The following is a 27,402-nucleotide window of genomic DNA, read 5'->3' as shown; positions in this document are numbered from 1 at the left end:
ACGGGGTGCAAACCCGGCGCCCGACCCCGCGCCCCCGCGGAGCCCCGGCGGCCGGCCCCAGGGGGCCGGGGCCCCAGGCAGAGCCGCGGGGACCTCGTGCGGCGGCCGCCTCGCCGCGGGCCGGCTCCGGGGGGCGCCCGCTGGAGGGCGCGGCCGGCGCGTGGGGCGCGGGAGGGCGGCGGCGGCGGCGGCGGCGGCGGCGGGGGGCGGAGACGCGGAGCGGCTTCCGCTCCCGCGCCTCCTGCCTCCTCCCCCGTCGTCCTGGTCCGCGGCGCCCGAGGGGGGAGGCGGCAGGCGCCCGGAGCCGCGCGAGGAGCCGCGGCCGCCGCGCCATGGAGCCCGAGTGAGCGCGGCGCGGGCCCGTCCGGCTCCGGACAACATGGAGGCGGCGCCGCCCCGGCCTCGGCCGCCGCCGCTGCTGCTGCTGCTCGCGCTCTGCTGCAGCCTGGCCCCCGCCGCGGGTAGGTGGGCGCGGGCCGGAGGGACAATGGCTCGGCCGCCCCGCGGCCAAGTGCGCGGCGCCGCCTCGGAAGCGACTTTGGAAGTTGGGGGCGAGTTGGGGCGCGCGCCGCGGGTCCCCGCCGCCCCCCTGCCGCGCCCGCTGCCCGGGGGCTGCGCGCGGGCCCTTTGTCTAGCCCGCCCGAGCCCCTCCCGGGGAAGCCGGGTCCAGTCCCGCGTCCCTGGCCGGCGAGGAGGGCGCGCGGGCGGCGTCGACCCCGCCAGGTGCGGCGCGGGCGGGTCCTCACCTGCGCGGCCCCCGGGGCGCGCTCGGAAGTGCGCCCGCCCGAAGCCCGCCGGCCGAGGCCGTGCGGGGACCGGGGGGGACCCCGGCCCGCGGGCACGCACGGAGCGGGGACTTTCGGCCCGGAGGCAGGCCTTGCCGCCCTGTGTCGGGAACTCCTTCCCGACCCTGTTTCCGATGGCCGCGCGGCCGGCCTGCGAGCTCCGGGAACTGATTTAAATTGCAGAGAAAGTTCTGAACCGGGCGCCGGGCGGCCTGGCCTGTGGCGCTACCCCTTTCACCTGAGTTGCTGTCGGTTTCCAAACGGACTGACACCTGCCAGGTGCCCGGACGACCCGTCTGGCCGCTGGGGCCCCAAACAGTGACACCCGGCCGGTGTCCACCCCGGGCGCCGGCTGCGTGGGGCCGCCTCGGGGTGACGTGGTCCCAGCGCGCGGCGTGGGGCCTCAGCTGGACACCCAACCTTTGGGAGATCGGGGACTGGAGACCTTTCTCTCCAACTTTTGGTGTGTCCCAAGGGGTGGAGTTGAGGTCAGGAGGACTCAGGAAACGAAGCGCCTTGTGAAAAGCTACACATGTTCTTTTAATTTGGAGATTGCCATGTGGTTTTTGAAGCAAGCCTCTCGCTACCTAAATCATTCTCTTCCGACGTGAGTGTTTTGTTTTTCTGGAGTGTGGCTGGCCAAGTGGACACGGGAGTGCGAGTCCTGTGCTCTCCAGGCTGCTGTTCTGCTGCGGGCAGTTGCGGGTGGGTGGGGGGCGGCTCCGGTCCCTTTGTCTGGGCCTCTTTAAGGCAAACAGCTGTCTCCCTGAATATTTCCAGTGTGGACACTGCAGGGAGGTGTCCTGGCCTGGCTCTGTGGTCACATTCCCAGCGCTGCGGCCCCTCCATTGAGGTTTGGGGAGCGGAGAGGGGGTAGTTTCCTCAAGCCCTCTCCCCTCCCAGCCCAAGCCCGGAGACTCTTGACGGTTTCACCCCAAATTTGCCTGTGTCTCGGGAGCGTGTTTACATTATTGGCCCTGTCTGATACGAGCAAAACAAGGTGACGACAAAACAATGACAGTATCTGGGTAGTTCAGGCCAACCCTGCTCCTTCTCTTTCCGGAAATGCCTGGATCACGGAGGCAAAAGGGTTTTTTTTGGGAAGATGTTTGTTTTAAAGGTGGGGTTTCTCAGCCGGCTGCGTTGCTGTTCACTGTGTTGCAGTCTTGGATTTCCTGGACCTTTGGGGTGATGTTGCTGGGCTCCAGTGCCTGTCCTGCGGTTCGAGCCCCCAGGGAGAAGGAATCACATCTGTGGAGTTCAGTTGTGCAGGAGGCAGAAACAGACTCGATTATTTTAACGTTAGAAAGCATGTCGACGCGAGGTTTTTAGAGCACCGGCTGATGTGGAAATCTGGTCCTGAAATGGGACGAAAAGGAGGGATCTTGCTGCAGAACTCTTTTGACTGTTCTTGACATGTCATGTCCCTGATCTCTGTGTTAGATTTATGCCACAGTCCGGAGTGGAGCCAGTAAGTTGGTAGCTAATTATTTTTCCTGATTGCTTCCTGTTGCCATTTGAAGCGGTGAGCCCACGGAAATGCCTTTGTTCTAGTGGTCCCGGTGCTGGGAATGGCCTGCCCCAGCCCCACGGCTCAGGCCTCTCCCTTTTAGCCGCACAGAACTTGCTCCAGGACTGCCCCCTGGGTGGTTACTGCAGATGCTTACTGCCTGGCCCACGGGGAGGGCCCGGCAGGTGGGTACTGAGTTAACTAATTGCTGCGGAGAGTCCGCTGAGAGTTCCCCTAAAGGACCCTCTGCTTCCCGAAGCAGGGCCCACGTGCCTTGAACCCTCCCGTTCAGTTCCAAGAATTTACCCAGTGTACCCACATGATCCAGCATTTGCTGTGGAGATCCCGTCATATTTGGAACCCGTTTAATTTCAGCTGCACTGTGTCACCGCTCAGGCAGTTAGCAGAATTTGCACACGGGATGGGGGTGTGTGCAGTTAGGTGAGGACTCAGCGTGCCTTCCTGCCCTACAGCTTGGGCTTGCCAGGGCCGAGGGCGGGGGCTTTGGGGTCAGATCACTTGGGTCGAGAGGCTCAGTACCTGTTTGACTTGGGACACCTTACTTAGCTTCTTTGTATTCTGTGTCCTCACCTGGTCCCCCCACCCCCCAGCCAACATGGTCCGGAACGTTAAATGCTGCCTGGGAAGCCCTTAGCACCATTCCTGGCCCGGGTGAGGAACCGGTGGTGGCAGAGCTGCAGTGCCTGTTGTGTAATGGGGTCCTTGATCTTTCTGCCTGGAAGGTCTAGAAGCTATTATCACACAGTCCGGATTTTTCTACTGTGTGGGACCTTGGACCTCTAGCCCGCTGTCTGACTTGTTTATCGCTGCAGCACTGGGTGAGGGTTCTTGTGGTGGTTAACAGTGTGGGCAGAGCCTCGCTTGTCGGGGGAGCTTGGGCAGCTGACTCCACCTTTGTGTACCCTAGTTTTCTCTTCTGTAAAATGGGTATAACAATACTTCCTCCCAATAGTTCAGTGAGTTGACGCGTGCCTGTATCAGGTCTTATTATTGTTGCTGCTACTCTTGGTGCCTGGTGAAGCCCTGGGGAGAGGATGGGACGGAATGGCAGAGGAGGCCCGGGCCTTCGCTGTCGGGGTGTCCGGTTGACGGAAAGGCAAACAGAAGCTGACTGTGCAGCTCTGGGAGAGGTGGGCTCAGTCCCAGAGCCCTGTCCTCGAGAACTGGCGGGTCTCTGCTGAAAGAGGCCGGATCGCGCTGCAGAGTCTGGACATGGTCCAGAGAGCGATGGAAGCTTCCGGAGACTTTAGTTGGAGGAGGGGGATAGGAAACGCAGGGGAAACGTGTTGAATTGATTTTTTTTTTTTTAAATTGAGGTGAAAATCACGTAACATAAAATTAACCATTTTAAAGTATACCATTCAGTGGCATGGAGTACGTTCACAACGCTGTGAAAGTTCCCCTTCTGTCAAGATAAAAACATTTCCATCACCCCAGAGTAAAACCCTGTACCCATTAAACCATAACTTCAACGACTTCCCATCCGCCGATCCCACGAATCGGGGTCTCTGTGGACTCGCGTGTTCCGGACGCTTCGTGTACAGGGAATCATAGGCTGTGCTGCCTTCTGCGTCTGGCTTATTGAGCGGGATGCTTTCGAGGTGCGTCCACGCTGTAGCACTTGTCACTGCTCCGCTCCTTTCACGGCTGAACAGCCTTCCGTCACGTGGAGAGAGCACATTTGCTCATCCGTCCACCTGCTGATGGGTTGACCTTGCTTGAGTACTTCTCCCAGTGGGCACGGGATGGGAGCCGGTTGTCCTTGCGGGGTTTGGACAGTGGAGGCTGTTTAAAGCTGGGCCGGGGACGTGAGCAAATTAGCTTCAGAGCTGGGAGAGCCGGGCCAGGGGACAAGCTAAGGGCCCAGGGCTGGCCTCTGGCAGGGGAGGGGCGCTGGGAGGTGGACTTAATGCCATGTTCATAATTACAGAAGCCCTGGGAGGAACTGGACATCTGCGGTTTAGGAGGCCTCTGGGCTGGTCACTTACCACGCTCTCAGAATGGGGAGCCTCTGACGGAAGCAGGGGGCCAACGTGCAGCCCCTTCCCCTGCTGGGCCTGGGACACATTTGTGCAGGAAGCAGTGACCTCTCTGCTCTGCAGGCATCCTGGTGACAGAGTGGTTCCAAGCGCTGCTGACAGCTGTGGGCGGCAGAGGCACAAAGAGCCGGCCCCCTGGGCCCACCCGCCGCTGCGGGCTGCTCTCTGCTTTCTCTTCAGCTCAGGAAGTGGTGGTCTGCTAACTCTTGGCCTCAGTTTCCTCATCCACAAAATGGGGACGATGGCGTGTACCTTGCAGGGTGCTGGCTGGGGTTCAGTGAGGAGGAAGCTGAGGCGGGCCATCATGGGAAGGACGTGGTGGCAGGGGGAGTCCTGCCCTAGGCGGCCGTTTCCTTTTAAAAGAGTCCAAGGGTCAGAGTCCCAGACACCATCTTCCAGTGGGGGACTGGGAGAGGGGAGGGGTGTTGTGGGCGTGTTGACCTCAGGCTCCAGCAGTGGTGGCAGCTGCCTGGGGCTGGAACCTCAGGGTCTGATCGTATCTGTGCCCAGGGTCACATGTCCGCTGTCCTCTGTCCCCCTGACTCAGGATCTCTTTTGCCCAGGACCTTGGGAAGTTGTCCTGGTGACATCGCCTGTGAGCCCTTTTGCAGGGCTGGGAGATACTGTACTTGCTGGGTATTTTCTTATTTTCTTGGTTGGTATTTGATTCAATGTAGATTTTTTTCAGTGCTTTCAGTTTGCCTGCATGTAGTTTTTCTAGTGGTTAAACTGAAGCCAGGAGGTGCCTCATCTGCCCACCCCCGGGCCCCACTGCCCTTTCTCTGCTGGGCCTGGGCCGTGTGGCTTCCCCGAAGGCCCAGCCGGCTCCACCCTTACCCCTCTGGGACCCTGCACTCTCAGGTCTGGAGTGTGGCCTCCTGAGGCTGTGGCAGGCCCCAGCTCTGCCATCCCGGCCTGCTTTTTCCCACCCTTAAGTATACAATTTAAGAGCGGCATTGATTACAGTCACAATGTTGTGTGACTGTCACCACCATCTGTTTCCAAACAAAATTTTTAGCACCCCAAACAGAAACCGTATCCATTAAGCAGTCACTCCCCAGTTCTCACTCTACCCCCAGCCGCTGGTAACCTCTGTTCTTCTCTTCTGTGTCTGTGGATTTGCCTTTTCTAGGTATCTCATATTTGTGGACTCACATGATGTTTATCCTTTCGTGTGTGGCTTATTTTAATACTTTGTTTATCCATTCACCTGTTGCTGAACACGTGGGTTGTTTCCACCTTTGGCTATTGTGAAATGCCACCGTGAACACGGGTGTGCAGGCATCTGTATGAGTCCCTGCTTTCACTTTCGGGGGATATACCCAGAAAAGTGAAATTGCTGGATCACACGGCCATTCTGTGTTTAATTTTTGAGGAACGTGAAACTGTCTTCCATAGCAGCTGCACCATTTTACATCCCCGTCAGCAACACACAAGGGTTCCAGGTTCTCCCCATCCTGGCCAGCGCTGGTTATCTTCCCTCTGTTCGGTCCTCACCAGCCTAGCAGGTGTGAAGTGGTGCCGCACTGTGGTTTTGACTTGCAGTTTCCTGGTGGCTTATGATGTTGAGCATCTTCACACGTGCTTGTTGGCCACTTTCTTTTACAAATATGTGTATTTTAAAATGCAAGACCTACATGAATACCTATAAACAGCTTAGACCCTTAACTGCGTGGTACCTCTTTCTGGGAAGACCAGTGTCCTGGTCAGAGATGACCGCACCTTCAGCACGTAGTTTAGCGTGTTATTTTTGTTTTGAACGTGTACTCGTATTTTTAAAAGCTAAGTAGTATTTTGTAGTACGGGCACACCGTATTTCATGGCTTTTACCCGCTTGCGGAGCACTTAAGTTTTTCCAGGCTTTATTGCTATTACAGGGCGTGACACAGTGAATAACGTTGCATATGCATCTGTGCACGTGCATACAAGCATTTTTGTAGGATACCTTCCTTGTCAAAGAGTATGTGCATTTATACAATATTTTTTTAAATGAGTTAAGATCATGTGCTCTTTTGTTTATTTGTTTGTTTTTTGGCTGTGTTGGGTCTTCGTTGCTGCGTGTGGGCTTTCTCTAGTTGCGGCGAGCGGGGCCTACTCTTCGTTGTGGTGCGTGGGCTTCTCACTGCGGTGGCTTCTCTTGTTGCGGAGCACGGGCTCTAGGCGCATGGGCTTCAGTAGTTGTGGCATGTGGGCTCAGTAGTTGTGGCTCACGGGCTTAGTTGCTCCGCGGCATGTGGGATCTTCCTGGACCACGGCTCAAACCCGTGTCCTCTGCATTGGCAGACGGATTCTTAACTACTGCGCCACCAGGGAAGTCCCATTTATACAATTTTAAAGATACTGACAAATTCCTCCAAAAAGGCTGCACCAATTTATACCCTACCAGGCATCTCTGAGGGTACATACTTTTCCTTCTCCTTTCGGTGCTGGGAATCACCAGATTCTATTTTTAAAAATCAATTTGGTTAAAAATTATAACACATTTGGTTTGCACTTCCCTTCATTACTGGCTTATGTGCAAATTGCCTACTCTTATCCTTGGCCCATTTTCCTGTTGAGTTGCTTATCCTTTTCTTATTGATTTGTAGGAACTTTTTATTTGGTGTGGACATTCATTCTTTATTATATTTCTTCCAGATTTTTCTTCTGATCTGTAGCTAGTCCTTCATCCTTGTTTCTGGTGGTTTATTATGACGAAGACATTAGAAAGTTTCATGTAACAAAACTCAAGTCTTTTCTCTTATGGGTTCTGGGTTCCATGCCTTGTTTCTCTACCCCGAGACTATAAATACATCTTCCTTTATTTTCTTCCAAGACTGTTATTATTTTGTTGTTTTATATTCAGACATCATTCTGTTTTTTCGGTTGGGAGGAGGAACATGGTATGAGGTAGGGATCTGAACTGTCCCCCCTGTAAGTGGATAGGGAGTTGATGGCATGGCCTGTCCTGTCCTCATTCATTTAAAATACCACTCTTTAACTTGCAGTGTCCGCAGGTGCTTGGCTCCTTATTCTGGAACCTTCTGTCCTGCTCTCTTGACCTGTGGCTGTCTTTCTGTACCAGCCTGCTGCTGTGTTAATTTCCATAGCATCATAGTATATTTTGAGGTCGACTGTGCAATTACCCCTTCGTCGCTCTTCTCGAAAAACTGTGTTGACTCTTCTTGTGCATTTATTCTTTGGGGATAAACTTCAGAGTCAGCCTGTGAGGTTCTGTCCTTTGATCCGGGGACAGTAAACGGTGACATTCAACAGGTGTCGGAGGGCTGGACTTCAGAAGTGGCCTCTGACCAGGCAGGCTGGTCTCCGTGAAGGAAATCCACCTGTGGCTGCCGCGGAGCTGGCCTTCGCATTTTGGGTGCCTCCTGGCATGTGGCGTGTGCTTCAGAGGCGGTGTGTACGCTGGATTGCCTGGGACGCGCCTGCTCCCTGGCTCACGCCAGCATCTGCTCAGGAAACAGGCTCTAGTGCAGCTAATCCCAGCGCTTGCCCAGAGGCAAATATAATTACTGCGTGAATGATGGCTCCCCTCCCCTCGTTCATTCCAGAGCAAAGTGTGAGCAACTTTAATAATTTCTTCCCTGGGCTGTACCCTCTATTAACCCAGATGGGGAGGCGGTACCTGCCTAGGTAGGTCCCCAAAACTCTCAGGAAATTGCTCAGTGGGCATTAAAGGTCACCTGAGTGCATGGCCCCAGCCCGGAACTTGAGCCCCGGGGGCCTGGGTGCTTTCCAGACTTGCCGCGCGCGGACAGCTGCCACCTGGGACTCCGCCCTGGAAGGAGCAGGCGTTGTCCACGATGGGAGCTGAGGGGATGTCCTCCCCGCAAGCCGGTTGTAGGTCAAGGTGTGTTCTCCAGCTGGCCTTTGTGGGGGAGGCCGTTTCTCTGAACTTTCCCCAGAGTGAGCTTGGTTCCCCGAAGGAGACTGAATGCGGGGAACCGGGGTGCGGCAGGCGTCCGTCTTAGCCCCGCTGGATTCCTCTTTACTCAGGCCGGAAGCGGGGAGCACTCTGATGACCGTCCGTCCTCTGCTGTCCAGATTCAGGCCTGTCTCCGTTCCCTCCCGCACCCAGACCCCCCGGCTGTGAGGCTTCCCCCTGGGGCCTCCACAGTTACCCCATGGAGGACTAGATTCCAGGTGGAGGATTACATCAACTTCTAGTTGGTCTCTGCTTTCTAGAACCTTCCCCTTGCCCGTTTATCTTTCACTCTGGCCAGATTAATTTTTCTAAAACTAGTTTCATCATATCCTTCCCTTTCTAAGAAACACTACACTGGTTTCGTGGTGTCCAGAGTTGGAACTTTTTGGCCCAGTATTCCATGCTGCCACTGAGGATGTGCCTCTGCTGTCCGGGGTGAGCACTTTTCCAGGCAGATCCATCTCCTTGGAGTCCAGAACCTTTCATGGTCCACCCAGCCTGAGAGGGCCTGGAGGACAGATAGTCTTCATCTTCGTCCTTCTGCCTCTGGCCTGGTGTCTGGTGTGTAGTGGACGCTCAGCGTAGCTGCCCTGAGGATTCCCGAGGCCTTGTCTGTCCAGGGAGCGGATAGTTCCCATCCTTACTTCCTCCGGCCCCTGAATCTACAGCGTTGCGAGCTCCCGCCTGCATCCCAAACTCCAGCCTGGCTTTGTTTCCCAGATTGTGAAACAACTGTCCTGCTACATGACAAAAGGCTTCTGGGGCCAAGTGTGGGACCCCCCTCCCCCCTCTAGAGCCCATATTTCTGAGGTCTGGATTCTAAGATGGCCTGCAGCAAATAAAGCTGGCCTTTATTCTCCTTCAGGAAACCCAGTGCATCCTAAACGCACTGGACTGCGATGTCCTGTGTCCACGTGACGCCTCCCCACCTTCCGCAGCCCGGACTGAGACGTGACAGTGGGGCCTGGCGCCTGCATCCTTCACCTGTCATTTTTATCGTCTTTCAAAAAACTGGAGAACATTTTCAGTCATGCAAAACACGTAGAAATAGTGGTACAAGAATTTTTATGCTAAAAAAGGTTTCTGTGCTTTTGAGTTACAACTACAGAGTAGGTAGCTGAGTGACAATATTGTTGATGAACTTTCAGGAGTTTAAGCATTAAGAGGGCATTGCCCTGGGACTTCCCTGCCGGTCCAGTGGTTAAGACTCTGTGCTTCCGCTGCAGGGGGCACGGGTTCGATCCCTGGTCGGGGAACTAAGATCCTGCAAGCCGCGCAGCGCATCCAAAAAAAAAAAATTTATTTTTACGAGAACGTTGCCCCTTCAGGGTCGCGCCCTTGAGCATCTGAAGCTTGTTCCAGTCGCGTTGTCACTGCCCGGGTCTCTGCATGAGTTTACTGAGCCCTGGTTGACTCCCGGGGCCCGTGCTGTATTGTGGGTGGGCGGCTCCCGAGCCCGGCCGCCGTGGGCCTCCCACTGCTGCCCTCCCTTTCAAGAGGCTCTTACACCGGTCGTGCCCACCGCAGCCTGGGTCCTTGCCTGGCTCCCTGCTGCAGCTCGTAGGCTGCCCAGAACCCACAAACTGCTGACCGCTTGCTCTGGGTGCCGCCGGGGGGTGGTCTGTGCCGGCTTTCACGGCGTCGTCAGTGTTGGCAGAGTTCTCTCCGAGTGGAGTGTCAGCTCACAGGGCTGAGATGCTGGCTGTCTAGCTCTGCCGGGGCGGGGCTGGGGGCGGTCCAGGGGACCCGTGCGTGTGCCCCTGCCCGGGAGAGCAGGGTCCTGGTCACCATGGTGCAGGCGGTGATCTGCCCTCGAGGCAGCCCGCCCCACACCTCCCTTCAGAAGGCACTGGAGCAGTGAACGGTTCAAGATGTACAGAGGATTGCCCAGAGCCGAAGAGCAGTTTCCATCCTTTTGGCTACCAGGTCTAGCTTTTTAAAACTTTCCCCTTTATTTGGAAGGAGTTTATCCTTCCAAGGAAAGTACATTTGGGAAGTAGTAACCTTTTCTCCTTATTGATCCCAGACACTCACGATCACCAAGCCGGGCTGCTGGGGCTTGCAAGGTTTCCATCAGCCTCTCGCCGGGGAGTTTCCATTTGGCTTTTCAGCCGTGAAAGTGCCTCTTGGGGCCAGCACACCGCGTGGCCCCCTGGGCTGTGGGCCCGGACTGGGAATAACTGATTTGGAGGATGAAGCGGGATCTGCTCCAGGATCCAGGAAGGTCGGGCTGCAAGGTGGGCCCTGGGCTTCAGGCAGCCCCCTTGCTCTGCTCCACCCACGAGGATCCCAGAAGATGCACTCAGAGCACCTGCCAGGCGAGCCTTTCTCCCCCGGCCTCCTGTGTCTTAACATCACCGGCCTTTCTGGAGCTTCTTGTCTAGGTACCCAGTGCCCCGCCCTGCCAGGATGGACGGTGGCTGAAGGTGGGACCCTACCCCCCACACCGCCCCCCAGCCCTGGATGCCTAGAGGGTCGTGTTAGGGACTTTGGACCTGTGAAGAGAGAGTTCTCCAGAAACTCTGGGGGTGTAATCACTAGTCTGATCTCACTGCAGTAAGGTTTAAGGTCTCTGGATGGCTGGGATCTCAGGGGATGCTGTATTTTCAGTGGGGAACTGGACAGGGTTAGGGTTTTTCCGGACTTCCCTGGCTGGTGTCAGCAGAGCAGGGTGGTGACGCAGATGGGGGGGTGCCCAGTTAGGAACGCGTTCCGATCTGTGAGGGACACCAAGGGACACATTTGGTTCAAGTGTCCCCTGCCCACTCTTCGTAGATGTGAAGAGGACAGGTGGGCCTCGTCTGCCCCTGCCTACCCGTAGCACCTAAGGCCAGCTTGGTCCCTAGTGGACACTCGGGAAGGTCACCCCACCGTGGCACACGTGGCGTGATGTGTTGTCCCCTCCAGCAGCCGTGTCCAGTGCTGGCCTCCGAGCAGACCCGCTGTCTCAGGCACCCCTGGACAGAGGACACACTGAGCTCCCGGCCTGCTTCCCTGTCGTTCCCCCCCACCTTCGGTTTGCTGTGAACAGCTGAGGGAGCTGCTGGAGGAATCCCAGCCGCGAGCCTGGGGGCCCTGGGGGCTGCCCGCCCAGCCTCCCCGGCCTGGAATCCCAGGGCACAGCAGGCCCCTCCCACCTGTTCTGGTTCGGTTCACATTGCTGGCTCGCTCCCAGCTCTGCAGCCTCGAACGAGTGAGCTACCCCTCTGGCCTCAGTTTCCCCACCTGTTGGGGTGTGTGGGGGGGTAATCGTAATGCCACCACATAGACACACCTGAGGATGCAAAGAGGTGAGGCCAGCGCCCGTGGGCCCTCAGTAGTTATTAGCTATTAGGGTTACTACGCAATCATAGTTGTTATTCTCTGGGGCAAGGGCCCTCAGGGGATTCTGGAATCAGGTTCAACTCCAGCTGAAAGGTGGCTTGGTGGGAACCGTCTCAGCTCGGCCCACTCAGTCCATCTCTGATGAGAAGGTGAGTGTTGAGTTGCGTTCATTGCCCCGAGTGGCCTGATGGCTCCAGTCCTGGACTTGCTTCCTTGCCGAGGTCAATCCGGCATTTATTTTGGAGCTGGAAGCCTGGTGGGGTGGGTGCCGGGAACCCTGGGGCTGCGGCCGCAGGTACAGGTATCTGAGGGCAGCGTCTCTCCTGGAACCTGTGCTCTGTTAGAGGCGTGGCCAGGAGGGTGCGGCCAGGAGCTCAACCCCTGCCTCTCCCTCCTCAGAGGATGTTGTCGGAGACCCTGCTTCCTTCTTGCCTGAGCCAGCCTGACCGACCCTCGGGGTCTCCTCTCTCATCGGCTGGCCAGCATCCCCCTCCTCCCAGCCCCCCAGCATCGCTGGCCTGCCCGCCCCCGCTTCCTACCCCGTCACCTTCCCCGCTGAAGGCGGACGAGGCAGCCCAGGTGCTGGCTCTTCACCCTCAAACTGAGGCCCCTACTCCTTGTGGCTCCCCTCTCAGCGCCCTTTACCTTCAGGGTGGAGCCGCTGCTCCTGTGCGGCCCTGAGCCCCCCGCCCTCCCTCCGTACCTGCCCTCTGCACCTGCTCAGGTGGGACCGGCCTCCTCCTTGACCTGGGAGGCTCCCGGCTCTCCTGACTCTGCTGTTGCCTCTGGCCCGTGTGCCCGGCACAGAACCAGGCCCCTGGGAGCGGGATGAGCACAGGCAGGCAGGGGCTCCATCCTCATGGCTGGCACCGGCCAGCAGTGACTGTACCGGTGAGGGCTGTGAAGGGCCTTCCTTCCCGCGCCTGCTCCCCGGAGGTGCCCCCTGGACCCCGTCTTCCTCTGGATCGGTCTCCCTTGAGAGAAAGCACGGAGGCCTCTCTCCCTGAAATGTTTACCTTCTGGAGGGCTATTGCTCCACTCCTCCGACCAGCTCTAGAGGCAGGGAGGTCAGCCTCATCTCCGTGGTCACTGATGAAGCTGAGGGGCAACGTGAGTTTGTGGAGTGACCCAGTGATGGGACGCGCCCCCTTCCTCCACCCCCAGACTCAAGGCTTCATCACGCAGGAGACACGTAGCTCCACGCTTAGAACCCCTGAGGCCCCCCCAGAGCCCAGGTGGTCCTTGTGAGGAGGGTTCCCGGGGTGGGGGGAGGGAGCATGGACTTGGGCTGTTGGGTTGTTGTGTGGCTACAGATGGGTGCACAGGAACGATTGCCTTCCCTGCCCACCCCGGCAGGTGGGAACCCGGGGTGGGAGCCCCAGAGATGAGCAGGAGGCGCTGTCGGCCCACCAGCCTGTTCGGGCTCGCCCTCCGGAGCAGTGTCCCGCTCTCTGGGCCCTGCTCCCTCTGCCTGAGAAGGAGGGGCAAGGAGCATCGGGCTGCAGCACGCATCTGTGCTGCCCGAGGACAGAGGGGCTGTCCTGGGACACACGAGGGGACCCAGACAGAGGCCGAGGGGCCGCGATCCTCCTGGGACGGTCACGGCAGTGCCTCAGGGGGCGGTCTCCCCCTGTCTGGATGCTGCCCCGGTGTCTAGCCCTTTTGCAGAGAGTTCTGGGGTCATTCGATGGCCCCGTGAGGTAAAACGAACGGATTTCAAGTGTGGAGAGAACCTGAGCGCTTTGATCTCTCGTCGTTGATTGGCTGAGTGTGACTTTGGTCACCTTGTGCCTCACTCTCCTGGTCCATAAAATGGGGTGATGGCAGCCCCACCTCCTATGAGGACCAGGTGACATCGGGTGTGACTGACTCACGTGCTGTGGTCAGATGTGGGGAAGTGAGAGGCATCCAGGCCCAGGGACTGAGCGAGGGGCTGGGGGAGGGGAGGAGGGGGGTCCTCCAGGTTTTCTCTTTGGTGAAACCTGCTCCGTCTTTGCCTACCTGTCTGCAGGGTCCCCAGCGTGCTGCACGAGCTCAGCTGGGGCCCCGCGAAACCCTAATCGTGGGCTTCTTCACGTTCTTATGAACCTCCAGACCTGATGCCCAGCTTGGTTCCAGAAATAATCAGTGTGCTGGTCCTCGGCGCTGGACTTCACAGGCAGCCCGCAAACTCACATAAATATGTGGAATTGAAAACTGACAGCTCCTCAGAGAATGTCAGCGTCCTGAGCGGCTTCAGCTGGGGCCGGGGGCAAGAGGTTTGAGTTTTCTTTTATCTGATGGTTTTTGTCTGTCCCCTTCTGTCTGTGGGACTAGGTGTCCTGAGCCCGAGGTCCTGTTGGCTCCTGGGGGAGTCTCTGGGTCCTGGCACCCAAGTGGCGGCTTTTTTCCTGGAGCAGAAGATCATTGGAAAACAGAGCCTCCCCATTTTGCCCCAAAAGAAGGAGATTTTGTGAATGATGGTCAACTTGGCACGTCCTTATTATCATTATTTTTTTGCTACACTTAAAGAAAAGCTGGTACAAAGGTATGTTTGTTTCTGAAGCGTGTTTCCTTTCCCAGATGTTCTTTTCTGCTGATTCCAAAATGCATTCTGAGCTCACCTCTCCAGTTTCCTCTCTGCGGGGCAGAACAATGAGGTCTCTGTAACCACACGGGGAACACGCCGCCTTCCTTGCCAGTGGGCATGGGGGGAGGTGGGACGATCCCACCTTCCCCCACCTCGGTGGAAATGACCAGTCCGTGCCAGCCTGGTGAGAGGCCCTGGCTGACTGCCGGAGGCCGGGCGGTCTGCTTGCTTGTGGGGGGGGATTTGAGGGTTGGGACTTAGAGGCACAGGAGCCTGCACCTTTGTCCCCAGTCCTTGAGTTAACCGCGTGGCCTTCGCGCTAAATTCTTGTGTCTGCATCGCGTTTGCGGACCCTGGGACTTGGTACTGTCTCTCTTACCAGGCGTTGATCCGGCCCCTTTCCTCTTCTTTTTGTCTTGTATCCAATACCAGTCCTGTGCCAAGGGCAGGTCTCCAGGACACAGTGCAGATGCAGAGTTGGCTGGAGAGCCAGGTAGAACCAGGTGGGGCGTCACCATGAGCCCAGGGGCTTCAGGCCCTCCTCCGCTGCTTGGCCTCTCGCTTCGTTACTGGAGACACGGGTGTGTGTGTGCTCCTTGGGGGAGCTGTGAACCACACGGAGGCATGTGCGCGCTCACACACGCACACACGTGTGCGCACACACGGTACCCTTAGAAGTTCCTGCTTGCTTGACTCCCAGGGACAGCTAAGTGACGCTGAAAGCTTGCACTTAGGGCAGTTCTGATGCTGGTCTCCATTAAGAACGACCCCTATGGATCACTGTATTTGAGGCCTGCATTTAACGAAAATCTTTATTTTTTGGTCAATACATCCTGCCTCAGAACACCCGAGATAGACATCTCTAGACGTGATAGATCAAAATAGCTCACATTTATTGGAAACTCAGTGCACCAGGCAGGTTCTGAGATGTTCATCGATTGACTCATTGAATCCTTCCGGCCTCTGTGGGGGCGGGATGCCATCAGACCCCATCACACAGGTGAGGAAGCTGAGGCCAGGAGGGCCTGGGGAGCTCTCCGGGTCATACGGGGACTGCAGTGGGCAGACTGAGGCTCCAGGGCCCACCTCTTCATTGCTGTTTGAATTGGCTGACGAGCCACAGTGCGTTTAAACAAGCGTGGCGCTGAGCCCTCGGCGCTGACAAGGAAACAGGCCTGGAGGGGGCAGTGCCGTGAGAACCCCTCTCCGGGGTGGCCCGCCTCCTGTACAAACCTGGGGTGCCACCTGGGGCCTGTTTAGGTTGGGGCCTCGGGCCTTCGGCTGAAAGCCACTGACTTGCCTTCTGCCAGAATGGACAGGCGTTGTCATCCTCCAGGGCCCGAGTCAGTCCCCATCCCAAGACCTGTCTCTCCATCTTTGCCGTGGCCTTGGGCCGCTCCCGGGAGCCTGGCAGGCCAGGAGCCATGGAACCGAAATGGTATGTAATCAGAATGCTATATTTTGTCGAAAATAAGAATGTTAGGAATGGGCTGGTTTCTGGCAAGTCAAACTGGGACTCTGAAATACATATTTTTCCTGCTCTGCCCTGAACCTTCTAATTAGTGAGAATGCACATGGGCAGACATAAATCAAATGTCATATTCCCTGAAAACTTGTCCTAGGTATCACTGAGTGGGTAACATCCCGCCGTTGCTGAATTAGGGCTTGCAGAGTGAGTGCATGTGTGGGGGGGTGTGTCGGGGTGTTTGTGGGTGCAGGGGAGGGAGGGAGGGACAGAGGTGCCTGAGGTGAGCCCTCACCACCTGTTTCCTTCCCTCTCAGACCCCTGGGCCTCTGCTTCCGGCCCCCCCAGCCCTATCTGCACCTGCACAGCCACTGCAGGGGAATATATATATTTGCCCAATTAAAACATAATTATGGGGGAAATGGCTTTCATGGAGAAGCGCTTTCCCTTGCAGGAAAATCTCCCCTGTGCAGTGTTGCGTAGACCCCGGCTTCCACCACCAATGGGCTACAGTAATGGACTCGGTTTTGGGAAAGGCCATCTGTCTCTGCTGACTGGCCCTGGCGTGGGATGTGTCCTCCCCTCACTGGTGTTCGGACTGGACTCCAAACAGTAGTTGTGAACCAGCTCTGGGTGGCCTGTGGGCCGGATGCGAACACTCGGCCTGGGGGTCCCAGTCAGTTGGGTCACCGGTTCTGTGCTGCGTTGGTCGTGGAGGGTGGACCGATGCCTTGGAGACTGTTGGGTCGTCGTCTGTGTCCCGGGTGGTGTGTTGTAAGCGATTTCCTCGTAACCAGATGGAGGAAGCCTCCCCACCTAGGCTGGCAGCCACCGGCCACAGCCGGAGGGGCTCCTCGTGGCAGCTGCACGTGTGGGGTGAGTGAGGCCCCCCCCAGGGAGCCCCGGATCTCGGTGGCCATCAGCCTCCTTGTCCGTGAAAGGCGGGGGAGGCAACTGCGGGGTGGAAAGTGAGGGTGCGGAGCTGAGATCACCAACATCCTAGGACCCCAGGTTTTTCAGAACGTATCCCCTGGGCCAAGGGTAGAAACTACTTGTGATCAGATACATCTGGGGAGTCCTGGGGCTTAGGAAGTGAACTAGGTTTCTCACTGCGGGACTTCTCAGAGCCTTGAGACTGGTGGTCACGTGCCCCTGTGTCCCCCTCTGCCTAGGCAGCCTTGACAGGTTGGGGAGGGAGGGCGCTGACTGTCCTGCGAGCTGGGTTGTGCCCAGAGTGACACACGGCATCGCCGGCACTGCTTTTCACGGTCACCCTCGCTTTGGGGTGGCTTCTTCAAGCTGTCACCTCTGCATGGCGGCCCTCTCTCTCTCCGAGGACCGTGTGGGATGACCCAGCGTCCTGTTTGAGTCTTAAGGTCAGAGTGAGCTCCCGGCCGTTCTCATCGAGGGATTTTGTGTGAGGAACATAAATGTTCCTGGAGGTACTTGTTGTTGCTTTGGGGCTTTGTCCCCTCACACAGATTTAGTCTAGAGTCCATAGGGTTTTGGGGCAGGGGAGGTGGTGGAGGGAGAAGCCCGGCGCAGCATCGGGGCTCCACCCCCACCCCTGCCAATTGCATGCTGCGTGGCCTTGCTATGTGACCTTGGTGACCCCTGTGCTTTGGACACCTTATCTGCTAAAAAAGGTAGATAAGCTAGCTCCTCCCTCAGCAGGGGGTCATGAGGGTAAGTTGGGCAAAGGTAGAGGGTGGGGACCACACAGCAGGCGTTTCTTCCTCTGCCTGGCCCCCTTGAGTCTGTGGTCCCCCGTGGGTGTTGGGCTGGGGGCTGGGCGCTGGTGGTTACCACTTGCAAGGTGGGAGGCTCGGTGACAATCTGATATCATCCCTGGGGTGACCCTGGGCTGGGGGTGACCCTTTGCTGGGTGGGAATTAGGGCCACACGGTCATTCCTGGAACGGGCCAGGTCAGCTGGGTCGGGACCCTCAGGGTAGCCCTTGGGGGCGGTTGGCTGCCCTGACTGACACCCAGGGGTCCCTCTGCAGGCACTGGGCCTGGATCAGGTTCTGACCCTTTGTCCCCCAGATCTTCCAGTAGCTACCAAGCCCAGGCTCTTCCCAGAACGGAGGTTCGGTCCTGTCCTCAGCATGGCCAGTGTGCCCTCCTGCCTGCCCTGGGGCCTGAGTGGCCCCGTGTCAGGGCCATAGCCCCCCGTGCAGGGGACAGCCCCCCAGCCCATCTCCCTGTTTCCTGAAGCCCGGGAGGCCCGCGTCCTAAGGTTCTTTGTGCTCTAAGGTGTCGGAAACAAACGACCTCATTTTCTTTTTATCTTTTGCAGCTGAGTTCTTCTTTCCTGCTCCACCCCGCCCCCCCAAACCTGCCCCCCGACCGTTTCCTGTTCACCTGCTTCCCTGACCTTTGAAATGTGGTCCCTGCTTCCCTGACCTTTGAAATGTGGACCCTGCTCGGGAAGCTTGCCGGGGGCCTCTGGGTTAATTACCACCTTCCTATAGGTTGAGTGCGCGCGTGTGCGTGCGTGCGTGCGTGCGTGTGTGTGTGTGTGTGTATGTATGTATTAGAGAGACTGGGATGGGGGCTGGGGAACATCAGAAATGGGGGTGACCGAGCTGGAAGGGAGAGGATTGTCTCCAAGCTGAGTTGGGAGCCTGGGCCTGGCTGAGGGTCGGGGCGGTGGGGGGGAACGTGCGGAAGGGGGTGGGGTGGGGTGGGGAGGCAGGTGGGGAGGCACTGGGAGCCGGGCAAGTGTGGGCTGAGTGCGGGGAGCAGGGTGAGACCACATGGCTGGGCTGGGACGGGGGTGGGGGGTGGCCTTTGTCCCGCACCCAGCCATGTGCACAGACCTTAGGAAAGCAGGTTGGTGAATCCACAGCTCACCTGTCAGCCCGGGGCGAGCGTAGGACTTCCAGTGTTCCGGAAGTGTCCTCGAGCTCCTTCCCAGCCCTCACCCGTGCGCCCGGCCCCGGGAGCCACGTTCTAGTTGTGTCTGTTCCAAGCGCCCCCACCGCTGTGGTCGCGATAAAAGCTCTTTATAACCCGAGCAGCGTTGGTTGGGGAAAGGCAGGCTGTCCTTCCGAATGGTTTACCGTTGTCTGCCCGTCGTGGCGACATCTGCTACAGATCTGGGGCGAAATCTGGCGTTTCTTCGTTACTCGTATGCGAATGGCAGCAACTCAATCAATCGGTCATCATCAAGACAGCGCCTGGGATCCAACACGGGGTTCTGTGGCCGGAATTGTGGTCGCCGTAGCTGCACGAGGGCTGCCGTGGCCGCTGCCCCTGCCGTGAGAGCAGCACAGGTGGCGAGGGCCTCCCGGGAGCTGAGGGCAGGGACGGAAGTGTGGGGCGGGGGGCCCTCGGCTTCGAGGAACTTCCCACATTAAAGTGAGCTTGGAGTTTTAGTATTGCTTCTCCCTTAATTACGAAAGTTCCGTGAGACACCGAGGTGTGATTTTGCTGAGATGCTACTAATGGTACAGCAGTGACTATTTCCAGCCATTTTAAGGTCTCCGAGCCTCATTCTGGGCCAAGCCGCGTGTGGTTCTGTTATTGCGCTTGGAGGGGAGGGACGGAGCTTTTCTGTGCTCGGAGCTGGGGAGGCTCGTTCGCTTGCACTTTGGGGGACCGCACAGGTTTCTCCTTGGTTCCCATCGTTTTAGCCAGATCAGTGCTTTTCACCCGTTCCCTCTTAGAGGGGACGTGGAGCTTTCCCGCCTGGGGAATGGGGGGGCTTTGTCCCCATCCCAACCCAAGTGTCTTTGAAGTTTCCTGTTTTATCATAAGATTCACGGGAACTTGGCAGTCTCTCTCTGTTACAGTCATGCTAGTTTCATTTTTTTTTTTAGTGCTTTGAATTTTATTTGAAGCACCTGGGGTTATATTGAGGAAATAATGTGCCAGAATGTATGCCAAAAAAAAAAAAACAACAAAATTTTACGGGGACGCTAAAGAAGACCTAAATAAATGGTCGTGGATAGGAAGACAATGTCGTAGAAATGTCAGTTTTCCCTCCATGATGTAGAGATTCAGCACGGTTCCCAGGAGTGCACTTCCCTTCCCTTCCCGGTGCAGAAATGTTGGTGCCTCGCATTTGAGGATGTGAGGTCATGGTGGGGTGCCACGTAGAGGTGCAGCTGGTGACATGGGCTGGGGGAGGTTAGTGCCGGGGAGGCCAGCAGAGCTTATGGGAGTGGTTGGGAGTTGGTGATACTGAGCAGGTAAGTAAATATATTGACAATCACAAAAGCCACGTTTCCACTTTGGAGAGCGTACTGACAAACGTAGAAAGAGGGGAGACTAGAAGGTACCCCGAGGAAAGGTTTAACATTGCAAGGACAGCCATGAAGTCATGAATTTTTACCACGTGTACACACACACACACACACACACACAGAGAAATAGAGAAATGTTACGGGTGTGTGTGTAGGAATGTGCGTACATACACATACAGTGGGTTTTCGTTATTCACAGTAGTTCTGGTGTATAAAGCCACCGCAAACACTGAATGAGTGAATTCTGAACCACTGGTCCTGGGGGAGATACAGGCTTGGGTTCCCCCCCAGAGCTTCCGGTCACATTTTCATCTGCCGATCGACACGCAGCCTTGTTGGACGTGTGTTTCTGTTTAAAGACACCTGATTTAATAGGTATTGTTGGTTCATTCACACTGACCCATGACCAGTAATGCTCTAAGCTCATCTAACACCCATTTCCTCTGTGCGTACACCACGCTGCAGCCACCCTGCACACCAACAGCCCCTCAGCCCTGTGCCTGGGGCCGTCTTCAACAGTGAAATCACCCACAGAAAGCACAGAAAGTGCCAACAATGTGGCACTAACGACTGGAGAGGACGCACGTTTACAGTGTGAGCTGAGACGGCAGGGCAGAGCTCGCCTGTGCCACCTTGGCTGGGGGCTGGCGTATCAGGTGACTGTTTTTCCGCCCCTCTCTGTGCATGTGCACGTCCAGGAATGATCGGAAAGCCTCTGGGCATCGATGGGGTTATAAATAAATCTGAGCCAGTGGGCGACTCTCCAGGCTGGCATCTGTGAATAAGGAGGAGGGACTGTGTGTATGTTCCCCAGCTCCGTCTGCTGAGAAGGCCCAGAAGCAGTGAGCACACCCAGGTCTTGGCTTCTAAGGATCACTCTCCACTCAAAGGAAGCAGAGCTTCTCGAGAAAGGGCCGATTCTCCAGCTGAGGCAGGGAGAAATACACATGAGCCTGGAGCATGTCACTGTCCCAGAAAGAAAGTAAAGAAATCCTCAAGCGATGGTGGGGATGTGTCAGGGGGACCCAAGAGCCAATGCAAAGGGACTCTCACCGTCCAAACGTAGGAAACATTTGAACATCAAAGTAAATGGGAATATTAGATCTTAACCCATTTCACGAAGTAGGTATAGATGAGTCTACACTGGCTTCAGTTAATGAATACATAGTACATAGTAGACGTGCTTTAATGACCAGCCAACATGTAAAATAAAAAATCCGGAATGAAGGCTGTAGCTGTAGTTCTGAGTCATTCTTTTTAGTAGCTTATAATCTACAGTATTACTAGACCATCAGTTTTTATTTGTTATTATTTTGAATAGTGTTAAAATACACATAACTTAAAATTTACCCTCTTAGCCATTTTAAAGTGTCCAGTTCGGTAGCATGAAGGACATTCATGTGTTGTACAGCCATCACCCCCATCCATCTCCCACCATAACTGAATAAACTAGTAAACCCAGGCTTTCACCACCACAGACAACAGTGTCATGAGCATCGTCGTCTGTCTCTCTGTCCTGCCAGCTAAGCTCTGACATTTTTGCTTTCTTCGTATCGTAAAAACTTTAAAAGCAATGCCACGAAAACTCCCAACACGGATTTTATGGAACTTGGGGAGCTGGTTGTAAAATGTGTAAGGGGATGTAGTGGACCCAGGGCAGCCGGGACTTTCTAAAGGACATGAATTAGGAGGGGCTGCCCCTTCCGGCAGCCGGGGCTGGTTAGAAAGCCTGCTCAGCACGCGGTGTGGTGCAGGGCTGGGCAAGTAGAGAACAGAGGGCACGTGGAAGCAGACGCGGGCACAGCTGGAGGAGGAGCTCCTGCCCCTGGGGATGCAGGTGTGAGCGAGTGCGAAGGAGGGGTGGCGAGTGCCCAGTTGGAGAAGCCCAAGCTAGAAGCCACCCAGAGCCGTTAGGCGTCAGGAAAGTTACTGTGGGTAGAATTCATTGCCTTGAGCACATAGCTGCATCTCGGGGTCGGACCTCTGCATGCTAGGCATTCGCTCAGTCTCGTTCATGTCTCCCTCCGCCAGGGAGCCCGCCAGCTTCACCAGACAGTTTGTTCTCCTCCAGGCACCTCCTGTCCATGTCACTCATCTGCCTTTTCTTCCTGCTTAGGTGGTTAACCGCATGTGTGCGTGTGTGTATAATGTGTGTCCTGCCCAGCTGCGCTGTAGGCTCCCTGAATGTACCCCACGTTGTCTTCCACTTCTTGGCCTTCCCCGTGGGGCTGGTGTGGGACGAAGGACCATTGCTGACCCATAATCCATAGTTTGCCTCCAGCCTCCAGCCTGCTCCAATGAGCAATGTAACGCTTGGTGAATATCAATAAGGCATGTACTAAAAACGTTGCTTATTTTGGTGTAGTAGCAGAGGATTGGGTTACAGTGAGTTGGGTTGTGTTTAGTGTAACCATGTGAACAGTGTAAAATACAGGCTATTGGAATGGAAGCCCAGACATCTGCTATGAATTCTATATATAAATACTGGCTATGCTTACATGGGTTAAAATGGGGTTGTTGGCACTGGGATCTTCAGACTCCTGATTCCACTGTGGTAGGGACTGCACGTTAATCACGGGTCCTGGTACCCGGGCCAGGACGGGGAAGAGTGGCCTTTTTCTGACACCGATGGGCCGAGGATGCTGGGAACGGCATACCTACCCTAGAAATAGGTGGGAGTGGTCTATCCCCGTCCCCTGGCAGGGAAACACGGAGAACCCACAGAGCTCTGTGGGTGTTCTGAGGGCCATGCCAAGAAGGGGCTGCGTGAATCCAGGGTCACAGAAAGGGTCATCCCTGCCTGAGTCAGCCAATTGGGAAGCCAGGATGAGGGAAGAAGGTCACGGGGGGAATTCAGTGGGCTTGGGGTACAGTGGTGCCTTGAGAAAGTATCTGTTGAGGTGAAATGTATGCAACGTAAAATGAACCATTTTAAAGTGAATAATCCATTGGCCTTCAGTGCATTCACAACGTTGGGTAGCCACCGCGATCTAGTTCCAGAACATTCCATTGCCCCTATAGGAAACCCTGTCCCCATTAAGCGGTTTTGCCTCATCCCCCACCCCCACCCCCCAGGCCCTGGCCGCTATTAATCTGTGTGTCTGTCTTTGTGGGTTTGCCTGTTTGGGGCATTTCATGTGGCTGGAATCCTGTGCTGTGTGGCCTTTTGTGTCTGTCTTCTTCTGGAGCATGTTTTCAAAGCTCATCCATGTTGTAGCCTGTGTCGGTCCTTCACTGCTTTTTATGGCTGAATTATATTTCATGGTATGGATAGAGCACGTTTTGTTTATCCATTTGTCCATGGATGGACATTGGGGCTACCTCTGCCTTTGGGCGACTGTGAATCGTGCTGCTGTGACCATGCATGTACAAGTATTTATTTGAGTCCTCTTAGTTCTCTTGGGTACACACCTGGGAGTGGAATTGCTGGGTCACGTGGTAGCTCATGGGTAACTTTTTAAAAAGTTAATTATTTTTGGCTGCGTTGGGTCTTTCTTGCTACGCACGGGCCTTCTCTAGTTGCGGTGAGCGGGGGCTACTCTTCATTGCGGTGCACAGGCTTCTCATTGTGTTGGCTTCTCTCGGTGCGGAGCGCGGGCTTCAGGCCGCGGGCTCAGTAGTTGTGGCTCATGGGCTCAGTAGTTGTGGCTCGCGGGCTCAGTAGTTGTGGCGCACGGGCTCTAGAGCTCAGGCTTACTAGTTGTGGCGCATGGGCTTCGTTGCTCCGCAGCATGCGGGATCTTCCCAGACCAGGGATTGAACCCGTGTTCTCTGCACTGGCAGGCGGATTCTTAACCACTGCGCCACCAGGGAAGCCCCTCGACAGGTAACTTTTTGAGGACCTGCCGGGTGCTCTGCACTGCAGCCCCACAGCAGCCAGCGGCGCCTTTTAAGTCGTTACCATTTCCTGCTGGATGGATGAGGAAACAGGCTCAGAGCAGAGATAAAAAGTCTGGCCCCAAATCTCGCAGCTGGAGGCCAGGCTGGGGTTTGAACGGGAGTCTGAGCTGACGTGCTTTCCTGTGTAGCAGGACCGGCCCGGGACTGGATGAAAGAAACTCTTAATGAACTACCAGCACAGGTGCTGCCCCGGCTGGTGTTCACTGAGTGCCTGACATGTGCTGCTACCGGGCTGAGGCTTTGTATGAATTGCTCTGTTGAAGCCTCACAGTCTCTGAGGTGGGGGTGCAGTGAGGACCCCCATCTCACAGGACGTTGAGCTCGGAGAGGCCCAGATCTGAGCCGTGCCCCTGAGCTGGCTCCAGGCTGCTCACTCGGGGGGGGCCGACCCGGTCTGTGTACCCTTGTGATACGTGGTCCTGAAAAAAAAGAACTTGCACAGAGAATGTCATAGCAGCGTAAATGGAACCTGGGGTTAAAACATTTCAAGATGGTTATCCAGAGGCTTAGCCATCTTTCATCGCGCAGTCCTTTCGTCAATCTTCATCCCCACCTAGCACCTTCTCATGCCCGCAATTCTAGTACAGATCGGGGCTCACAGCTACGTTGTGTGTTGACTTAACGTTTCTTACACATTTTCTGGTGCCACTGCAGTCATTTTCTTACTGCTTTAACGGACACAACTTTCTGCTGAGAGAACGGACTAGGTACCCCAATGTTGGAGATTTTTTATTTGTTTATTTTTCTTATTATAAGGAAGGCTGCAGCGAATATTGTGTCTAGGACCTTTTCCTTCCTTCAGGTGTTCCTTGGGATAAGGTCCTGTGAGGCCCGTCTCTAGGGAGAGGGTTTAAACGTTTTATGGTCCTTAATACCAGACACTGCGGTATTTCCTAAAAGGGCTGTTCCTGCATCTGCGGTGGCCAGGTGACCCCGCGTGAGTCCTGGGGTGCGGTGGCGGCTGGGCTGCCGGTCCAGCTCTCAGCCCCTCTGCCCTGCACTCCTCTCCCTCCTCACACTGCTTGTTTCTTCTCCTCGCTGCCCCAAAAGCTTGGGCCACTGGTCAAGAGATCATCCCTGGAGTAACCTGGGGCAGGTCAAAGCACCCTTCCAAGAGCTGCAGTCTCCTCACCTGGGAGATACACACCTGAACCCCTTGACCTACAGGGTCTTGGGCCCGTGGGCCTGTCACCTCGGGAAGGAGCACAGAGGACCATCTGCCGCTTCCTGCGTGCTTCGCCCCAGGACCTTTGCACTGGTCATCCCCTCTGCCAGGATGCCCTCCATCCGGCCCTCTCTCGCTGCCCCCTTCAAGTCTTTGCCCAGGTGTCACTTGCTCAGCGAGGCCACCCTGACCATCTTACGTGAAACGGCAGACCCCACTCCCCAATCCTTTACCCTGCTCTGTTTTGCAAACCGCAGCATCGATGTTGTGAGGCATAACTGACATCGCCTTACCCATCATGTGGGTCGCCTGTTGTCTTTTCCCCCCACGTCATACAGGACACGAGGGTGGGTTCTGGGTTCGGTTGTGTGTCCCAGCCAGGCTGGCATGTGCTACACGACACCCCGCTGCCTGCCCACTGGCTGGCTCTGTCGCGGTCTCAGCCCAGTGCATCACTCCTCAGGATAGCCTGTCCTGATGCCAGCCCCTCAGCTGGCCACTCTAATCCTGCCCGCCTCCCCAGCCTCCCTCCTCCCGTGGGGAAGGAGGGGCCCCAGGCGGCCACATCTCCCAGATGAGCCAGGGTACCCGTGGCCCCTGGTAGGCTTGAGGCCGCATCAGCCGGGGCTCCCCAAGCCCTAGGAGGGGCACTGGGAGGGTAGGTGCCAGCTGGGGGGGGCAGCCCCCCACAAGAGGCCCCCATCGCCATGGGTCCCCAGGGTAACCGGAGAGTGAAGTGGGTGCCTCTTCAAACTTAGGACTTGAGTGTGTGGTGGTTTCTAGATGTCTTTGAAGCAGGAGTGGCTTCTCCTGGAGAGAGCCTGCCCGCCCTGGCCCTCCTAGGAGTCTCAGTTTGGGAAAAGCGCAGGAAATTGAAATCCACCCCCCATCACCTGTGGCCTTTGAAGGGTGCACCTGAACTGCCCAGAGTGTAAACTGCGGGGAAAATGTGGTCTTTCCAGTTTGGGGAGAAAGAGCAGAGCAGAGTTAGGATTTTTTGTGCGGGGGCAGCTTCCAGGGCTCCCCGCCTCCTGATTCTCCCCCAGCCCAGGCTCCCTGGCCTCTGGGACTTCGGCTGCGGGGAAGGGTTAACTTACTGGGTGTCTGGCCAACAGCTGGGACTGGCGACTCGCCCCGTGGGTACCTCCTTCCAAAGCGCTTCCCCTGGGGGCCGGAACGCCTCTGATTGGAGACTGCTGTCTGCGGGGCCATCCATCTGTTGATGCTGATGCCGGGTGAGTTTCGTCCCTCACCTGTGGCCACCAACTCCCAATGGAATACCTGTGGCAGCGGGGAGCTTGCCTCCTCCTGAGATGGTCCCTTGCACTGTCGTCCAGAGGTGCCAGTTTAGAGAAGAGTGAAGCCAGCGTCCTCCCTGCTGGCCTTCGCGAGGGGTTCTCAGGCGGGAGCTGGGTCCATCCTGGTGGGGGAATGTCACGGGGCTTTGGTGTGCGCGCCTGTGTCTGCTTCTGGTGAGAGGGTCAGCTTATCAGAGGGCTCTGTGACCCCCGAGGTTAGGAACCACCCGGGCCGGTCCTGCCTTCGCCGGATGAGAGGGGAGGAATCTCAGGAGGCCGGGCACGGTGAACCTCGCAGGCGGGGTGGGATTACTGGTCGTCTGTGCTCCAGTGGCCGGCAGGGCCCTGGTGACGATGAATGGGCAGGTGCTCTGGGGGCACCCGTCACCCTGCATGTGCTGCGGGGTGTCTGCAGCAGCTTTTCTGCCTCGGTCCACGGGCCTCCAGATCCCACACGACTCTTCCTGCGAAGGCCCTCTGCCTCTGGTCTGTACGATTCTTCCTCCTCTGAAGGTCTGGACCCTCCCTCATCTTGGGTATCACCCCCTTGCCCACCGTCCTCCGACCGGCCGGCCTCTGACCCTCGGAAGGCACCGGACTGCCGGCAGCGCCTCCGGTGGTGTGTGTCACTGCCACTCTGCTCTGTGGAACCTCTGGCTGACAGTGGGGACCCAGACCCTTCTGGGCACCCCGCCCTTTCCCTTCTCACCTCTCACAGAGCAGAGGTGACTCACTGTCTTGAAATTAGGATGCTAGGATGCTAGTGGGGTGGGTGAAATGTATTTATAGAGCAGCTGCTGTGTGCTGGCCCTGGGCGGGGCAGGGCATTCTTAGACGGGCAGACAAGCCGTCCTGGAGTGCAGGGTCCACTGGGACCCTCAGCATATTGTAGCAGCTGGGAAAACAGGGAAACTTCCATTTTTAATTAAAAAAACCTTTTTACTGAAGTGCGTATACACAGAAAAGTGATGCCTTTTTACAAACTAGATACACCTGTGCAGCGAGCACACGATGCCTGTTCCGGAGTGTGGCACCTGGTGTGCTGTTGAACTTGGTTCCTCTCGAAGCCTTGTCTTACCCTTCTGTAAAATGGGTGAACTGTCACCCACAGCCCAGGCCTGTGTGCCGAGAGCCCAGGGGGCCCAGAGAGGAGCC

The 27,402-nt window shown here is 56.6% G+C and overlaps 1 protein-coding gene across 8 annotated transcripts in view; it reads left to right on the top strand.

The window, feature by feature from the left end:
* The first annotated feature begins 262 nt into the window (after positions 1-262).
* Positions 263-27,402, top strand: part of LRP5 (LDL receptor related protein 5) — a 107,580-nt gene continuing 80,440 nt past the window's right edge. For 7 of the 8 annotated variants that reach the window (XM_067748017.1, XM_067748015.1, XM_067748013.1 and 4 more), the window contains exon 1: positions 263-461. In XM_067748017.1, coding sequence (XP_067604118.1) covers positions 380-461 — 82 coding nt within the window. In that variant the 5' untranslated portion in view covers positions 263-379. The remainder of the gene's footprint in view (positions 462-27,402) is intronic. The other variant, XM_067748014.1, reaches the window with a different exon arrangement.

This window comes from Pseudorca crassidens, chromosome 9 (assembly GCF_039906515.1).
Source record: "Pseudorca crassidens isolate mPseCra1 chromosome 9, mPseCra1.hap1, whole genome shotgun sequence".
NCBI classification, from domain to species: domain Eukaryota; kingdom Metazoa; phylum Chordata; class Mammalia; order Artiodactyla; family Delphinidae; genus Pseudorca; species Pseudorca crassidens.
This window is presented reverse-complemented; position numbering and strand designations above follow the sequence as displayed.